General features: G+C 42.2%; 2 protein-coding genes across 51 annotated transcripts in view; one reads left to right on the forward strand and one right to left on the reverse strand.

Annotated features, from left to right (window-relative positions):
- The window catches only part of LOC135096624 (uncharacterized), a 154312-nt gene that overhangs the window by 51007 nt on the left and 83393 nt on the right, over positions 1–19912 (forward strand). For 31 of the 50 annotated variants that reach the window (XR_010264869.1, XR_010264865.1, XR_010264862.1 and 28 more), the window contains exons 2-4: positions 1208–1350; positions 13144–13286; positions 13946–14196. Coding sequence is in view for 4 of the 50 variants with exons in the window: in XM_063998277.1 (XP_063854347.1) it covers positions 1208–1350; positions 11905–12379 (618 nt within the window). In the remaining 46 variants the exon portion in view is untranslated. The other 19 variants (XM_063998277.1, XM_063998275.1, XM_063998276.1 and 16 more) reach the window with 14 other exon arrangements.
- The window catches only part of LOC135096623 (uncharacterized), a 105702-nt gene that overhangs the window by 19695 nt on the left and 66095 nt on the right, over positions 1–19912 (reverse strand). The gene's annotated exons all lie outside the window — the stretch shown is intronic.

The raw sequence follows: 19912 nt of genomic DNA on the forward strand, positions 1-19912 counted from the left end.
CACGTGTGTTGTGGCCAAACCATTTGACAAGACAACACGAGGCAAGACTTGACTGTGTGTGTGTGTGTGTGTGTGTGTGTGCAAGTAAGTAAGTAAGTCAGTCAGTCAGTAAGTAAGTAGTTAAGTAAATAAGCAGGTAAGCAAACCTGTATTGGTGAGCACAATACAAAGTATTTCAAGGTGTACATACAATACACAGTCACGTGAGCCGAGGCTCTCTGACGGTGTATTGTACAGTAGAGCAGAGGGCAGGAGTGCAAACAAATTATAATGTACAACAACATAATGAACTGTACTGTACAGCGACAGTACCTCGCCGCTACAGAGAAGCTAAACACTAATACAAGTGTCTCACACTAACTTAAATAATAATAAAATAATGATGATAATAACAATAACAACAAGGATAGTGATAACAATAATACTAATAACAACAACAAATGCGATGACTGCAATAAATAGCATCAAAATCACAGCTTTTGTTGATGAAGTGGTTACTTTTGATGACTGCAATAAATAGCATCAAAATCACAGCTTTTGTTGATGAAGTGGTTACTTTTGATGACTGCAATAAATAGCATCAAAATCACAGCTTTTGTTGATGAAGTGGTTACTTTTTAACCTGTTGTTTGTTTGAACATTTTATCAGTTGTAAGAAGAACTTTGTCTATCAAGAGGCAAACTGTTCACAACAGTTTTGGTCCAACTTGTCACACTGTTTGTGAATAATATTGTTGTCAGTATTGCACAAATAAGGTTAACGTTGTTACTTCTCGTGTGAGAAACATTTTCTGCCAATTTGAATATTGCATTATGTCCAAGATTTTGATGTATTAATAATAATGTGAAGTACTTATGAATGAAGGGAGACGGGAGGGAGGAAGGCGTGAGGCGGGAGGTGCCTGTGGGGAGAGACACACTGTGCTTCATGCTCTTACATTTATACTCCACAAGCACAAGTCTGTACCTGTGTACATCTATCTATCTGTATCTATCTGTATAAACAGAGAGACAGACAGACAGACAGACAGAGAGAGAGAGAGAGAGAGAGAGAGAGAGAGAGAGAGAGAGAGAGAGAGAGAGAGAGAGAGAGAGAGAGAGAGAGAGAGAGAGAGAGAAAGAGAGAGAGAGAGAACGAGAGAGAGTCATCCAAAAATGTACTCACTGTTTGACTCGCTATAATTCATTGAATGTATTTTTTTTTCAGAAACAGTTGGGCAAAATAGTAATGTCAGAAGTAAGAGTAAGCTGTGAAGGAAGAACATCTGTCATAAAGTGTTACTGGAGGCACGAAAATGTCAAAGAAGTGCAAAGACAATTCAGAAGACACTTTGACAGGGATCCACCAAGGTGACTCGCCATTGCTCGCATCACAGCTACGTTTGTACCAGATGAAATTGTTCACGACCTTCATAAGCAGGCGTGTGTAGTAGTAGTTGTAATAGTAGTAGTAGTAGTAGTAGTAGTTGTAGTAGTAGTAGTAGTAGTAGTAGTAGTAGTAGTAGTAGTAGTAGTAGTAGTAGAAAAAGTAGTAGTAGTTGTGGTAGAGGTAGTATTCGCGATTTCTCACTACTACTACTTTTACTACTACTACTACTACTACTACTACTACTACTACTACTACTACTACTACTACTACTACTATTGCTGCTACTACGACTATATGAATATTAATGTTATTGCCTTAAGAATTGTTGCTAAAACAGCTGCAGTAGTAGCATTAATATTAGTAATAGTAGTAGTAATAATAGTAGTAGTAATAGTAGTAATAATAGTACTAGTAGTAGTTCTTGTTCTTATATTGTTACTATGATTGCTATCAATAATATAACACACACACAATAGTAGTAGTAGTAGTACTAGTAGTAGTAATAGTAGTAGTAAGAGTGAAGTAATAGTAATTTTAATAATTTAGTATAATTTCATTATTAATTAATTTTATTTATTTAATTTATTTATTTCATATTATTTATTTTATTTTATTTTTTTTTTAGTGGATATGAGTGTGTTCGTTGGTTGAACAAGTCCCTGTATATCAAGTAGACCTTTGTGTGTCGCTCAAGTACCGAACGGCCTGGAAACACTGAGCCAAAGGGACGCCGCTCAGTCTGCAGCCAGTGTGGCGGCGTATCTTGTGTGGTGCGCGTGTGTATCGCATTGTGTTCCTCCTCAAAGACTTAGTGGTGGTCAAGATAACCAGGATTGGCCAAGCCCTCCCTGAAGTGTGCTACCAGTAGTGTACCAGGTGTGTTGAGTAGCCGCCAGGTGTACAGCCACACGTGTGTTGTGTACATGTGCATGTTGTGTACAGAAAGACCTCCTGCTGGTGTTTTGTTAGTCCCATCATGCCGCTGGCCCGGGAAACTACACTTGCCCCTCTTCTCAAAGAAGCCATCTTGCTGCGTCAGTCCGAGACGCCTCCTTCCCCCCCACCTCTCTCCCCACCACCCGCCAGCCACTCCTTCTCACTTCCGCCAGCACTTCTGGCCGCCCAATAGCCAGCAGCCCCTTCACGGCCACTACCTGCCAGCACGCCTTCCTGTCCTTATCTCCTCCCTCTCCCTCCCCCCCTACCCTCAACCAACTCCTTCCAAACACCCATTCGCCACCCACTCCTGCCAGGCCCCTACCAGCAACCCACTCCTTCCCACTCCCCGCCTGCCAGATGCCCCTTTCCGCCCCCCACCCACCATCCACTCCTTCCGGCCCCCTCCCGCCTCACGCTCCTTTCCCCTTTCCGCCGCCCACACACGAGGTGCTCTCCTCGCTCCCTCCCCCCCACTCATGACGTCACGGACGGCGGTGACAGTGACTGGCTGGTGTGAACCGCACCTCACACTCGCTCTACATAAATACTGCTGCTACTACTACTGCTACTGCTGCTACTTCTACCGCTACTACTACTACTGCTACTAGTACTACTACTATTACTACTACTACAATTACTAGTGCTACTACAATTCTGTTACTACTATTATTAATACTGCTACTACTACTATTACTACTACTGCTGCTTCTATTATTACTACTACTACTACTACTACTACTACTACTACTACTACTACTACTACTACTACTACATACTACTCCTACTACTACTACAATTACTAATGCTACTATGCTTACTTCTGTTACTATTACTACTTATACTAATACTCGTTCTACTTCTACTACTGCTACTAATACTAATATTAGCTCTACTACTACTACTACTACTACTACTACTACCACTATTACTACTATTCTACTACTACTACTACTACTACTATTATGATTACTGTTACTACTACTACTTCTACTAGTATTACTACGACTATTAATATTACGACTACTTTTAGTACTATTATGAATACTACTACTATTACTACTACTTCTATAATTACTTTCACGAGTACTGTTACTACTGTTTCTATTACTACTACTACTACTACTACTACTACTACTACTACTACTACTACTACTACTACTACTACTACTGTTTTTTTTTTTTTTTTTCTATGTAGGAAGGACACCGGCCAAGGGCAACAAAAACCTAACAAAAAAAAATGCCCACTGAAATGCCAGTCCCCCAAAAGAGTCAAAGCAGTGGTCAAAAATTGGTGGATAAGTGTCTTGAAACCTCCCTCTTGAAGGAATTCAAGTCATAGGAAGGTGGAAATACAGAAGCAGGCAAGGAGTTCCAGAGTTTACCAGAGAAAGGGATGAATGATTGAGAATACTGGTTAACTTTTGCGTTAGAGAGGTGGACAGAATAGGAGTGAGAGAAAGAAGAAAGTCTTGTGCAGCGAGGCCGTGGGAGGAGGGGAGGCATGCAGTTAGCAAGATCAGTACTACTACTTCCTTGCAACCCTCTCTGTCTTCTACTATGCTTACTTCTGTTAACTGTTACTACCTGCCGAAACGATAATTACTCCCAGTGAGGTGTGCAGCACTGTTCAGGGGGTGCTGTGAACTTATCATTAAACCCAGCTGTGACCTCACTGAACGTTTCCCTTTGTGTCTCACAACACAAGGGGGCAGTCACAGCCTGCCCTCTAAAGACAACTCTCTTCCTCCACACAAAACTACAAGCACCTAATAACACACACACCCTTCACTCTAAAATTTTAAAATCATCATGGCGACTCCTACACCAGCCTCGGAGTCCCCATCTGGGGAGGGGACCAAAAATGTCCCCAGGTCGGACTGCCTTTCTGTCGACGACCCTAAGTGTCTTGACACCCCGCTCAACTTTTTCCTCATTAACTTCTGCAACATTCACGGTCTAAGATCTAATTTTCAATCTGTAGAACACCAGCTCTTCTCTTCTAAACCTCATCTTCTTTTCCTCACATAAACTCAGGTGTCTAAGGCAACTGACAGTAGCCCCTTTTCTGTTTCCTCCTACTTTCTCTATCCTCATTTTCGATCCAAAGCTGGATGCTGCGTTTACGTGCGCAATGACTTAACCTGCTCTCGTGCCCACGCTCTTGAATCTTCTGAGTTTTCCACCATCTGGCCACGACTACAGAGTCACTCTCATACTAAATTTATCTGTGCTGTATACCTCTCACCTAACTCCTCTGATTATAAGACATTCTTTGACTACTTAACTTCCAAAGTGGAGCACATTCTGACTCTCTTCCCTTTTGCAGAGATCTCCATTCTTGGAGACTTCAATGTTCACCACCAGCTTTAGCTTTCCTCTTTCTTCACTGACCATCCTGGTGAACTAGTCTACAACTTTGCTATCCTCCATGACCTAGAGCAATTGGTGCGACACCCTACTCCTATTCCTGACCGTCTTGGAGATACGCCCAACATTCTTGACCTTTTCCTGACCTCTAATCCTTCTGCTTATGCTTTTTTTTTTTTTTATGTAGGAAGGATACTGGCCAAGGGCAACAAAAATCTAATAAAAAAATGCCCACTGAATAAAAAAAAAATGCCCACTTAATAAATAAAAATGCCCACTGCTGCCACCCTTTCTTCTCCGTTGGGCTCCTCCGATCACAATCTCATATCTTTATCTTGTCCTATCGCTCCAATCCCTCCTCAGGATCCCCCTAAGCGAAGGTGCCTCTGGCGTTTTGCCTCTGCCAGTTGGGGGGACCTGAGGAGGTATTTTGCTGATTTTCCTTGGAATGACTACTGCTTCCATGTCAGAGACCCGTCTTTGTTTGCTGAGCGCATAACAAAGGTGATAGTGTCTGGCATGGAGGTGTACATTCCTCACTCTTTTTCTCGTCCTAAACCTTTTAAACCTTGGTTTAACACAGCTTGTTCTCGTGCTATACATGATAGAGAGGTGGCCCACAAAAGGTACTTAAGCCTTCCATCACCAGAATCTCATGCACTTTATATTTCTGCCCGGAACCATGCCAAGTCTGTTCTCCAACTAGCCAAAAACTCCTTCATCAACAGAAAATGTCAAAACCTTTCAAGATCTAACTCCCCTCGTGATTTCTGTTATCTAGCCAAGAATATCTCCAATAACTTTGCTTCTTCTTCTTTCCCTCCTCTATTTCAACCAGATGGCACCACTGCTATCACATCTATTTCTAAAGCTGAACTCTTCGCTCAAACCTTTGCTCAAAACTCTACCTTAGACGATTCTGGGCTTGTTCCTCCCTCTCCTCCACCCTCTGACTACTTCATGCCACGTATTAAAATTCTTCGCAATGATGTTTTCCATGCCCTCGCTGGCCTAAACCCTCGGAAGGCTTATGGACCTGATGGGGTCCCTCCTATTGTTTTACGAAACTGTGCCTCCTTGCTTGCATTTTGCCTAGTCAAACTCTTTCAGCTCTGTCTGTCAACATCTGCCTTTCCTTCTTGCTGGAAGTTTGCCTGCATTCAACCTGTTCCTAAAAAGGGTGACCGTTTTAATCCCTCAAACTACCGTCCTATTGGTTTAATTTCCTGCCTATCTAAAGTTTTTGAATCTATCCTCAACAGGAAGATTCTTAAACATCTATCACTTCACAACCTTGTATCTGATCGCCAGTATGGGTTCCATCAAGGCCGCTCTACTGGTGATCTTCTGGCTTTCCTTACTGAGTCTTGGTCATCCTCTTTTAGAGATTTTGGTGAAACTTTTGCTGTTGCCTTGGACATATCAAAAGCTTTTGATAGAGTCTGGCACAAGGCTTTTAATTCCAAACTACCCTCCTACGGTTTCTATCCTTCTCTCTGTAACTTCATGTCAAGTTTCCTTTCTGACCGTTCTATTGCTGCTGTGGTAGACGGTCACTGTTCTTCTCCTAAATCTATTAACAGTGGTGTTCTTCAGGGTTCTGTCCTGTCACCTCCCTTTTTATTATTCATGAATGATCTTCTAAACCAAACTTCTTGTCCTATCCACTCCTACGCTGATGATACCACCCTGCACTTTTCCACGTCTTATCATAGACGTCCAACCCTTCAGGAGGTAAACATATCACACAGGGAAGCCACAGAACACCTGACTTCTGATCTTTGTAAAATTTGTGATTGGGGCAGAGCAAACTTGGTATTGTTCAATGCCTCAAAAACTCAATTCCTCCATCTATCAACTCGACACAACCTTCCACACAACTATCCGCTCTTCTTCAATGACACTCAACTGTCCCCTTCTTATACACTGAACATCCTCGCTCTGTCCTTTACTTATAATCTGAACTGGAAACTTCACATCTCATCTAGCTAAAACAGCTTCTATGAAGTTAGTTGTTCTGAGACGTCTCCGCATGTTTTTCTCACCTCCCCAGCTGCTAACTCTGTACAAGGGCCTTATCCGTTCATGTATGGAGTATGCTTCACATGTCTGGGGGGGTTCCACTCATACTGCTCTTCTAGACAGGGTGGAATCAAAAGCTTTTCGTCTCATCAACTCCTCTCTTCTAACTGACTGTCTTCAGCCTCTCTCTCACCGCCGCAATGTTGCATATCTAGCTGTCTTCTACCGCTATTTTCATGCTAACTGCTCTTCTCATCTTGCTAACTGCATGCCTCCCCTCCTTCCGCGGCCTCGCTGCAAAAGACTTTCTTCTTTCTCTCACCCCTATTCTGTCCACCTCTCTAACGCAAGAGTTAACCAGTATTCTCAATCATTCATCCCTTTCTCTGGTAAACTCTGGAACTCCCTGCCTGCTTCTGTATTTCCACCTTCCTATGACTTGAATTCCTTCAAGAGGGAGGTTTCAAGACACTTATTCATCAATTTTTGACCACTGCTTTGACCCTTTTATGGGACTGCCATTTCAGTGGGCATTTTTTTTTATTAGATTTTTGTTGCCCTTAGCCAGTGTCACTCATACATAAAAAAAAAACTACTAGTACTAATAGTCGTTCTACTTCTACTACTGCTACTAATACTATTATTCTACTAAAACTACTACTACTACTACTACTACTACTACTACTACTACTACTACTACTACTACTACCTCTACTACTACTACTACTACTACTACTTCTACTACTAATACTACTACTACGACTACTACTACTACTACTACTACTACTCTACTACTACTACTACTGTTATTATTACGATTACTGTTACTACTACTACTTCTACTACTATTACTACGAATATTACTATTACGACTACTTTTAGTATTATTATGAATACTACTACTATTACTACTACTACTAAAATTATTATTACGACTACTGTTCCTACTGCTTCTATTACTACTATTACTACTACTACTACTATTACTACTTTTTTTTTTTTTTTTTTTTTTTTTACTACTACTACTACTTATTAATAATACCTCCACCCCATGTTTATTGATGTGTCAATTAGGGGCTCCATTACTTGGAGGTCATTAGCCCCAGCTCCCGCTAATGACTGTGGCATCCAACCATATCTAATACTCTATAATATAAACATTAGTTGTTAACTATAAATTCACTCTACCTCTACTCTACCTACTCTTATGCCACTCTCCACCACTGTAGCCTCGCAGTCGAGGCCTCCTAAGTCTGCAGGTATGGGAGTGGAATGCCTTGTCCCCCTGAGACACAGGAGGGCAGATCTGAGGAGGGAGAATGAGAGACGGCACCTCATCCATGCGACGACATGGCTCCTTGGCTGGTGCTTCTTTTCTGCCATTAGGTCGGCTAGTCTTGAGTAGAAGCACTGAGCCTTGGAGCCCATCCCGCCAGATGTGGTGAAGACCAGAGGTGTGAAGCTGCCCTGGTCAACGTGTTGGATTCTCTCCCCATACGCTCGGATCTACTACTACTGTACTATTACTACTACTACTACTACTACTACTACTACTACTACTACTACTCCTACTGCTACTACTACTACTACTACTACTACTACTACTACTACTACCTTGCAACCCTGCGTGTCCACTTTACCATCTTTCCTTGATTCATATTTTTTATCGTTTTTATTATTATCAGTGTGTGTGAGTGAATGTGTGTGTGTGTGTGTGTGTGTGTGTGTGTGTGTGTGTGTGTGTGTGTGTGTGTGTGTGTGTGTGTGTGTGTGTGTGTGTGTGCAGGATTACAGATAAAAATACTATTTATGGACCCCGTAATTTATTCACGGAAATAACAAACAAAAAATTGTACAGTGCACTATTCTCTCTCTCTCTCTCTCTCTCTCTCTCTCTCTCTCTCTCTCTCTCTCTCTCTCTCTCTCTCTCTCTCTCTCTCTCTCTCTCTCTCTCTCTCTATGCCTCTTGTCAGTCACTCAGGTGTTTTCAAGGTCGCTGGGCCTCGCTCCCCTTCTGCCTGGCTTGTATGATGCCATGTAGTATTTTACAGGAGTACTTTTAATCACGGCAGTAATGTTGCCGTGCAATGCTTGTCAGTAAATTATGTGTATTTTAATGCCACTTCTCTTGTTATAACACACACACACACACACACACACACACACACACACACACACACACACACACACACACACACACATGGAAAAGGAAAGAACGTGTGACCTTAGGCGCTCTAGAGCAGCCTCGGCCAGCATGTTGGCCTTCCTGCCTTCCCCGCCCCCTATTGATAGTGACCTCGGTTTTTTCAGTTTTCAACTCTTAGTTTTTAGTTTTAGGCTCGCCCTGGTGAGATTGTTGTACTTGTGAACACATTTAGCGAGTGCGTGTCGACACATAAAGGATAATGTGTGCTGCCGTGCAAACGTACGAACGCAACTACCTCCTGCGTCGTATGCGAGGGTCCGGTCACCCGCCGCCCAACGTGATAGTTAGTTACTTTTACTGACCAAAGAAATTATTCATACAGTAAAGTGAAAGGTACAAAATTTGCCAGTGATCCAAATAAAGAATCATACATTTACAAACATAAATAACAACACTTTCACCTAAGTATTGTTTAAGAATTAGGCGATGCAAAGTAACCAGCATTAGCAAGCACTTACTAGCAGTAATGCTATAACTAACATAGATACATAACTCAGCATAACGTCTGACACAATTTGACCAATATTAATGCAACAAGTAGTTCAAATTAAGTATTGTTTTCTTTTTAGGTCCTATAACTATTCAACACTTCACACACGTACCTACATAAGACATCAGTCGAATTCTTACAAACGCCAAATGTGTAAAATCAGGGACATTATGTCATCTGAATAAATATTATGGACACCAAGACTAGAATTCAATATTGTTTTATATGTGTGATACTTTGTTGCGTCTTGTGGCTTATTGGTAATTAAATTAATTATTCTGTCAAGAGGATTGATATGATTATCATACTGTATGGCGCTCTGGATAAACTTATAACCAGGGGTGTTAGCTTCTCTGCATCAACTAAATACAACATGAAATGGTTCACTTCTGTCGAGTAGATAGAGTCAGCTTCCTCTCCAAGAAACGTTTCCGTCGGGCACAGACAGTATGGTAAACTGGCTTAATTCTCGATTCAACATGACATAAGTTTGAGCTTGTGTTATTTGTCACGTTCAGGAGACATTTCATAAGTTTATTGTACTGACTGGTGAGTGACACACAGCCGTCTGTCAGCCACGTCTTGCAGCTGTATCTCAGTTCAGCCAACACAGCCGCGTCAAAAACAAGTCGCTTATAACACTGAGGCATATCAGGGTTCGAGGCACGAATTATAGAAAATTTGTTGACGACTGACTGACACTTTGCCTCGTGTAGTGACACCACGTCCTTCATACAACCGCTGTCGGTAAACCAGGCCCTTAAAAACTTGTATCTGTCACAGTACTTAATAACGTGTCCCTCGATTTTTAATGGAACTTTATCACATTGAGTGTTATTTCAAACAAAAAAAAAAAAATTTTGTCCTCGTTAAGAACAATTCCATAATCATTGCAATAATCGATGACAACTCTGTGTGTGACACGGTACTCGCTCCCCAAGCCGCTGCCTCCCATGGGACGGAGCACCCACCTCTCCATACTGTGGACACCCACACCCACCACCTCGACCCCCCGGCCAGCTATCACCAGGACCCACATGTCCTGACTCAGCCTCATGTCTGACTCAGCCTTGAGGGAGTTTGGGCAGTGGGTGACACAACACCCGTGGACCGAGGTGCTGGATGTGGAGGACGTCCACTCAAAATGGCACAATTACGAGTACGTCGCCACCACCACAGAAGCCTTCCACCGCTACTTCCCAGCCAAGAGCGTCACAGTGCACACATCTGATGTCCCCTGGATGACGCCCCGCATTAAAAGACTCATGCATAAGCGGACGTGGTCGTTCCACTCCTGCCCGGACCTATACAGGAAGCTAAGAAACAGAGGGATCAGGGAGATTAAGGCTGCCAAGTCAAGCTATTACCCGGACAAGATACACCACTTCAAGCAGGCCAACAGTAGACAGTGGTTCGCTAGCAGCAAAGCTTTGTGTGGCCTACAAAAGCACACTTCATCTCTTCCTTGCACCTCACACCTTCCTGCTAATCTCGCGGCTCAGGAGATGAACGACCACTTTGCCGCTATCTGTCACACCTGCCCTCCCCTCCACACCACTCCACTTCCTGCCCATCTTCCCGCTCCCTCCCCTCCCTTCACTGTCCAGGCGATAGATGTTTTTAAGAGGATACTTAAAGATACCAAGATACCAAGATACAGAGGATACTTAAAGATACCAAGATCCACCACACCCACTGACCTTCCCATATGGGAAGAGCCAGCAACACCGCTATGCCCCATAATAAACGCCTCTCTTTCCCAACACTCTTGCCCCGCGGACTGGAAGACGTCTTACGTCTCTCCCATCCGCAAAGCTTCCAGTGCACAGTCCCTCGGTGACCTCAGGCCAGTCTCTATCACCCCCATCCCTAGCTTTATTTGTGAAGATTTTGTGTATGACTGGGCCTACACCAAAACTTGTTATACCGTGGATATCAGACAGTTTGGAAATATTAAAGCCACCCCCACCTCCCATTACCTGACCAGCTTCCTTGACTTCATCCACAGCCACCTGGACAAGCGAAACACCTCTCTAGCTGTTGCCTTTGTGGACTTCAAAAAGCCTTTGATCTTGTGGATCACTTTGTTGTCTTCAGCAAGGCCATAAATCTGGGTCTCTCTCCCAACCTGGTAGCGTGGCTAGCCAACACCCTCTCAGGGAAGCGTCAGGCCGTTCGCTATCAGGGCTCTGTCTCTAATATCCAACAGCTGACATGTGGGGTCCCCCAGGGGACCAAGATGAGCCCACTATGCTTCCTCCTCCTCATTAACGACGCCCTCACTGACACCTCCATGGCTGGAAGTGTTTGTACGACTGCACCGTGGGCGTCCCAGTCTCCAACAGGAACCCGGACTACTCGCCACTGCAAGTCATTTTGGAGCGACTGCAGACATGGACGGAGGAGAGCAGGATGACCATCAACCACAGCGAAACTGTGGTGATGCATTTCTGTACCTCCTCTGTACCAGTGCCCCCTCCCCAGCTCACAGTGGGCCCTCACCCACTCCAGGTGGTCCGATGTGCCTCTGGATGTGCTTCTCGGAGTCACGGTGGACGACCAGCTGACCTGGAAGCAGCATGTCGCCAGCACCGTAAGATCCGCTACCTACAAGCTGTACATGATGCGCAGCCTCAGGTCGCTGGGGACACTGACAGACGAGTTAAGGGGAGTGTGCCTCACCTTCATCCTCCCCAAACTCATGTACGCCTCCCCAGCGTGGTCCTCCTCCCTCACACACACTCAACAGCTCCAGCTGGAGAGAGTGCAGAAGAGGGCGTGCAGGGTCATCTTTGTCCCTGCCTACACCACCTGTGATGAAGCCCTGACCACCCTGAGTCTGTTCAGACGTCCAGACTATCCACCAGGCACCGAGAGGCTCTGGAGAAGTTTGGAAGGGGACTTTTGCATCATCCACGCCTCAGACACATGCTTCTGCCTGACGCACCTCGCCTGGTCCGTGCCACCAGACACCACAACAAGATAACGCCCCTAAAGGCGCCGCGCACGGACCGGTACAGACTCAGCGCGATTCCCACCATGGTGCGAGCCATCAATCAACAGTATTTCGCTTCTATATTAGGTTTAGCTTCATGTTTAATGTTAAGTATTTTCCCACCCCCTCTGTACATTTTCAGTCTGTAAACTGCCTTATTAATAAACCATTTATTATTATTATCATTATTATTATTATTATTATTATTATTATTATTATTATTATTATTATTATTATTATTATTATTATTATTATTTTTATTATTATTATTATTATTATTTTTATTATTATTATTGTGTTTAGTGTTTGTGGTATATAGTCTTGCCTCGTTAGTGCCTCATTTTCTACTTTCTGAGTGTGTGCAATAGAAAACACAGTGAAAACAATTACCAGGAAAGAAAAGAGTAAGTGTACTCACCTCAAGAGTGCAGGTGTGTAGACTCTGGGAGACGGGAGGAAGCAAGGCGTGAGGCGGGAGGTGCCTGTGGGGAGAGACACACTGTGCTTCATGCTCTTACATTTATACTCCACAAGCACAAGTCTGTACCTGTGTACATCTATCTATCTGTATCTGTCTGTATAAACAGAGAGACAGACAGACAGAGAGAGAGGGAGAGAGGGAGAGAGAGAGAGAGAGAGAGAGAGAGAGAGAGAGAGAGAGAGAGAGAGAGAGAGAGAGAGAGAGAGAGAGAGTCATCCAAAAATATACTCACTGTTTGACTAGCTATAATTCACTGATTTTTTTTTTTTTTCAGAAACAGTTGGGCAAAACTATAATGTCAGAAGTAAGAGTAAGCTGTGAAGGAAGAACATCTGTCATAAAGTGTTACTGGAGGCACGAAAATGTCAAAGAAGTTCAAAGACAATTCAGAAGACACTTTGACAGGGATCCACCAAGGTGACACAGCTAAGTTTGTACCAGATGGAACTGTTCATGACCTTTAATAGCATGCCTATGTAGTAGTAGTAGTAGTAGTAGTAGTAGTAGTAGTAGTAGTAGTAGTTGTAGTGGTAGAGGTAGTGTTCACGATTTCTCACTACTACTACTACTACTACTACTACTACTACTACTACTACTACTACTACTACTACTACTACTACTACTACTATTACTACTACCTCTACTACTACTACTACTGCTACTACTACTATGTGAATATTAATAATAATGCCTAAGAATTGTTTCAAAAACAGCTGCAGTAGTAGTAGTATTTATATTAGAAATTGTATTAGTAGTAATATTAGTAGTAGTAGTTCTTGCTGTTATATTGTTGCTATGATTGCTATGAGTAATATGATACACACACACAAACACACACACACACATACACACACACACACACACACACACACTCACACACACACACACACACACACACACACACACACACACACACACACACACAGTAGTAGTAGTAGTAGTAGTAGTAATAATAACAGTAGTAAGTGTAGAAGCAATAGTAATTTTAATAATTTAATCTAATTTAATTATTTGATTATTTTTACTTACTTATTTATTTATTTATTTTATTTATTTTATTTTATTTTTTTTTTTAGTGGATATGAGTGTGTTCGTTGGTTGAACAAGACCCTGTATATCAAGTAGACCTTTGTGTGTCGCTCAAGTACCGAACGGCCTGGAAACACTGAGCCAAAGGGACGCCGCTCAGTCTGCAGCCAGTGTGGCGGCGTATCTTGTGTGGTGCGCGTGTGTATCGCATTGTGTTCCTCCTCAAAGACTTAGTGGTGGTCAAGATAACCAGGATTGGCCAAGCCCTCCCTGAAGTGTGCTACCAGTAGTGTACCAGGTGTGTTGAGTAGCCGCCAGGTGTACAGCCACACGTGTGTTGTGTACATGTGCATGATGTGTATAGAAAGACCTCCTGCTGGTGTTTTGTTAGTCCCATCATGCCGCTGGCCCGGGAAACTACACTTGCCACCTTCTCAGAAAGACGCCATCTTGTTGTGTCAGTACGTGATGCCTCTTCTCTCCACCCCCACCTCTCTCCCCACCACCTGACATCCACTCCTTCTCGTCCCACTTAAGCCAGTAGCGGCTTCTGGCCGCCCACAAACACACACACACACACACACACACACACACACACACACACACACACACACACACACACACACACACACACACACACACACACACACACACACACACATACATACACACACACACTGAGATAGATAGATAAATAGATAGATATAGATATTTTATGTACCACAGCAAACAGGTAATACCAATGGATTGTACATAATAGTATTACATAATCTACAAGATAATGTTAAATTATCATCACTTCCTAACTGTAGTCAATCGTCTATTAGTTACTAGAAGTCTATTATTACAAAATAAACGAGCTAAACACAAACACTGGAGAAATATCTATTCTTAGGACCCTTGTTTATAAAATATATATAAACAATCATATTCATGACATCTACGCACTACCATAATTATCGAATCCTCACTAATCCCACAGTCGTGTGAAACCTATTAGAATCAAGTATGATTTATTACTTCTTTAATATATGGTCAAAATGTTATGAACAATCTTACACATGATCTCTGGCGTAAACTGATCCCCAAACAATTGTTCTAAAGTGGAGAACTGGTATTGATCCCTAAGTTGCTGTGTTAACTGACAATCTTGCATTACATATCTATCTGTTTGTAACCCTCCACACACACACACAGCCTCTCATTCACTTCCAGTCGACCTCTGTTTCTTTGATTCCACCTGCCAGTCTCACACGCTAAACTATGCCCACTTACTCGAAGCTGTGTGAATGATACTCTATGAATATCATTTCCTGCGTGCTTCACTGTATATATACGGTGTACCAATAAATCTGGGTTAATATCCTTATATGTTGTGCGTCTTGAGGAGTTACTGTTTACCATGTCATCTTTTAATTTCTTCATTACCAAGCTCAGGTCCGGTACATTCGTGTTGGTCATCTCTCTGACGGTCCGACTGGTTGGAGTGTTAGACTTCACTTTTATCCTAATTGTGAAGGCTAATGGATCATCATATCCTGACCTCTCATGCCACATACTATATAAAATTTTGTGTTGTCTGTGCCTGATTAAGTCCTTGAAAGGTGGATACCCTGGCTCCACGTAGCAAATGTCATTACACGTTAGTTTTCTCACTCCTAATAATCTTTTTAGACACCAATTGTACAACTTCATCATCTTTTTCAGATCAGCCCCTATCCAAGATTCACATCCATAAATTAGTGATAACATGAGAGCTGCATCAAAATACACGCTTCTTTATCACAAACGCAATATCATTATTTTTTTGTGACAAAAGGCACAAACTTTAACACATGTGACATCCTATTATTAGCATGGACTTTGACGGCAGAGGTGGTTGAACCATCGCTGGTAAACGGTGACCCTAAACACGCATATGTGTCACAATGTTCCACCACCAAGTCGCCCACCACCAAAGGTTCACGATCCCTCTCACTGCCGCTTATCACAAAAAACTTTGTCTTGGATTGGTTAACTTTCATGCCATATTCTGTACAGTAATCTTGTAACAAAGACACCTTTCTCATCATATTTGCCCTCGTCGTCGATAATAGCACCGTGTCGTCCATTAGTACAAGTATATGTAGCCATTGTAAAAATCCATCATGTCCACACCCTTCTTTAATTAGTCTTATAAGGTCATTAACCAAGATGATAAAAAGTAAACATGAGGTGGATGATCCTTGCCTCACACCTAGAGTTATTAAGACCACCGCTGTTCCGACCAAGCTTTCTGTCACAGTATACATAGCAATAAGTGCACATAACATAGCTCAGCCACATCCCAATCTTCGTAACACATAATAAAATAATTTATGTCTAGGTATTCTGTCATAGGCCTGGGAAAAGTCAATGAATGTTACAAAGAGAGTTAATTTCCTCCTCCTAGCCATGTCACATAACAACCTGAGAGCCACTGTGTTCTCCACACACCCTCTCTTCTCCTGAGCACCAGCTTGCTCCCTGAAAGGTCTAAACCACTGTCTCAGTCTCGCACACAACACCATGTCGTACACCTTGGCAATACTGTTTATTATACTTATTCCCCTTAAAAATTGGAACTAACTTTGCATTTGTCCAGGCTAATGGGTAACTACCAGAGTATAATATATTATTAAACAAAACACACATATACATAATCCATTGTACTGGCAATAATTTAACAATACCGGGTGATACGCCATCAGGACCTGAAGCTTTGTCTGGTTTCAATTGCTTCACTTGTTGTTGTATTTCTAATGGGTCAATAGGGTCATCTAACAGGGGTATAGACACATCGGTGGAAAAGTCACATTCAGTAAGTTTCACATTGTCGAGAGAGTTAAAGTTAGTTTCAAAATAATCTTTCAAATCATCATCAGATGGGCACACATTTGAATTATTTTCACCACCAACTTCTCCCTTCCAATTTATAGCCCTCCAGAGTTGCAGATCATCTTTGTTCTCAACCAGTGTTTCCCACCTCTCTAAAGTAGTGTTTTCATCCTGTACGCAGGCTTCACGCTTACCACTACTACGAGCACATTGATATACTATATCTGTCACATTACTGATATCATCATTCATATTGTTCATTATCATTGGGACATCTAATAGCTGAACGTTATGCAGAAATACCGTTTCGTCAACATTTGTAAATCTAATAGGCTTTTTTACTTTTCTCACGCTAGAAACCCCATTATGAAATGAGTAATCTCCCACACACACGCACACACACACACACACACACACACCTCACACGGGAAGGACGTGTGACCTTAGGCGCTCTAGAGCAGCCTCGGCCAGCATGTTGGCCTTCCTGCCTTCCCCGCCCCCTATTGATAGTGACCTCGGTTTTTTCAGTTTTCAACTCTTAGTTTTTAGTTTTAGGCTCGCCCTGGTGAGATTGTTGTACTTGTGAACACATTTAGCGAGTGCGTGTCGACACATAAAGGATAATGTGTGCTGCCGTGCAAACGTACGAACGCAACTACCTCCTGCGTCGTATGCGAGGGTCCGGTCACCCGCCGCCCAACGTGATAGTTAGTTACTTTTACTGACCAAAGAAATTATTCATACAGTAAAGTGAAAGGTACAAAATTTGCCAGTGGTCCAAATAAAGAATCATACATTTACAAACATAAATAACAACACTTTCACCTAAGTATTGTTTAAGAATTAGGCGATGCAAAGTAACCAGCATTAGCAACCACTTACTAGCAGTAATGCTATAACTAACATAGATACATAACTCAGCATAACGTCTAACACAATTTGACCAATATTAATGCAACAAGTAGTTCTAATTAAGTATTGTTTTCTTTTTAGGTCCTATAACTAATCAACACTTCACACACGTACCTACATAAGACATCAGTCGAATTCTTACAAACGCCAAATGTGTAAAATCAGGGACATTATGTCATCTGAATAAATATTATGGACACCAAGACTAGAATTCAATATTGTTTTATATGTGTGATACTTTGTTGCGTCTTGTGGCTTATTGGTAATTAAATTAATTATTCTGTCAAGAGGATTTATATGATTATCATACTGTATGGCGCTCTGGATAAACTTATAACCAGGGGTGTTAGCTTCTCTGCATCAACTAAATACAAGATGAAATGGTTCACTTCTGTCGAGTAGATAGAGTCAGCTTCCTCTCCAAGAAACGTTTCCGTCGGGCACAGACAGTATGGTAAACTGGCTTAATTCTCGATTCAACATGACATAAGTTTGAGCTTGTGTTATTTGTCACGTTCAGGAGACATTTCATAAGTTTATTGTACTGACTGGTGAGTGACACACAGCCGTCTGTCAGCCACGTCTTGCAGCTGTATCTCAGTTCAGCCAACACAGCCGCGTCAAAAACAAGTCGCTTATAACACTGAGGCATATCAGGGTTCGAGGCACGAATTATAGAAAATTTGTTGACGACTGACTGACACTTTGCCTCGTGTAGTGACACCACGTCCTTCATACAACCGCTGTCGGTAAACCAGGCCCTTAAAAACTTGTATCTGTCACAGTACTTAATAACGTGTTCCTCGATCTTTAATGGAACTTTATCACAACGAGTGATATTTCAAACAAAAAAAAATAATTTAGTCCTCATTAGGAACAATTCCATAATCATTGCAATAATCGATGACAACTCTGAGTTTCCTGATGCACATATCCCGAGATGTTGTGTGCAGTGCGCCCAAGTAGCTGTTAGTTGCTATTTGTTCCTTCAGCATACGAATCATCTGGTTAATGTAAATCACAAACATTAGACAGCTGGAAGGTGAGCCTTGCCTTACTCCCACTGACGACTCCACCGTGGCACTCTTAAGCACGTTACGTGTGCAGCGATACATAACATAAATTGCTTTTAACATCCTTCTTCCACATCCTATTGATCTTAAGCATTCTATCAGCCTGGACCTCGGTACTTTATCGTATGCTTTACGATAGTCTATAAATAATACATATAACTTCAATTTCTTGTATTTTACATAATCACACAATAATCTCAGTGTAAATATCTGCTCTAGGCATCCTCTTCCCTCCATTGCTCCTGCTTGACAATTGTCCACATCCATCCACATTTTCAATCTATTGATAATAAGTGTGTCATAGAGTTTAGCTAGGGTGTCCATTATACTAACACCTCTGTAGTTATCACAAAGCATGCGATCACCACACTTAAATAATACACTTAACTTACTATAGCACCAGGCTAGTGGGAAACACAAACTATCAAAAATTACATTGAACATTGTAAGAAAAAACATCAACCAGTTCATAGGTAAGTTCATTAATAGGGCAGGACTTATTCCAACAAAACTTTTCTTTTTATCAATCCCTCTCACAGCTGTTTCCACCTCTCTAAACGTGAAAGGATCATCCACAATGGGAATACTTGGTGCCTGCTCAAAGTTTACCTCTCCAACTTCCTCCATCACTGGATTCAATAATTCCTCAAAATGAATCTTAAATTGACTCTCAGTAGGCTGGGTACTGCCTTCTTTTCTTCTAATTTCACCTTTCCAGTTAATTGCTTTCCAAATTTTATCACAATCATTTTCCTCCATGACTCTTCTCCTTCTTAGGTCTACACTTCCCTCACGCGCGACATTCGTCTTTTTACACTCCTTTTCTATTCCACTAACTTCTCTGCAGCTTTCCTTAACCCCATCCTTAACACTTTCCTCATTCACCACGCCCAGGGTTGGCGGCTCACACAGCGCCATCCTCGTCACGAACGCTTCTATATCCACTTTGTCATGGTGCAGGCCTGTCGCGATATTAGTGGTGCAGCTAGGGACTGTGTGTGAGCGTCCGACCCAAGTTACTGGCGCGCTCAAGTAGCCGTGATGGCATTACTCATTTAAAAACGTCAGTGTTAATTGTTAGAGTGAGTGGCGCATGATCTGAGCACGACATAACTTGGCTTGTACATAAGTCTTTCAGGACATTCAAACTGCTATACTTAACTAAACACAGGT

This window comes from Scylla paramamosain, unplaced genomic scaffold (genome assembly GCF_035594125.1).
Source record: "Scylla paramamosain isolate STU-SP2022 unplaced genomic scaffold, ASM3559412v1 Contig5, whole genome shotgun sequence".
NCBI classification, from domain to species: Eukaryota; Metazoa; Arthropoda; class Malacostraca; order Decapoda; family Portunidae; genus Scylla; species Scylla paramamosain.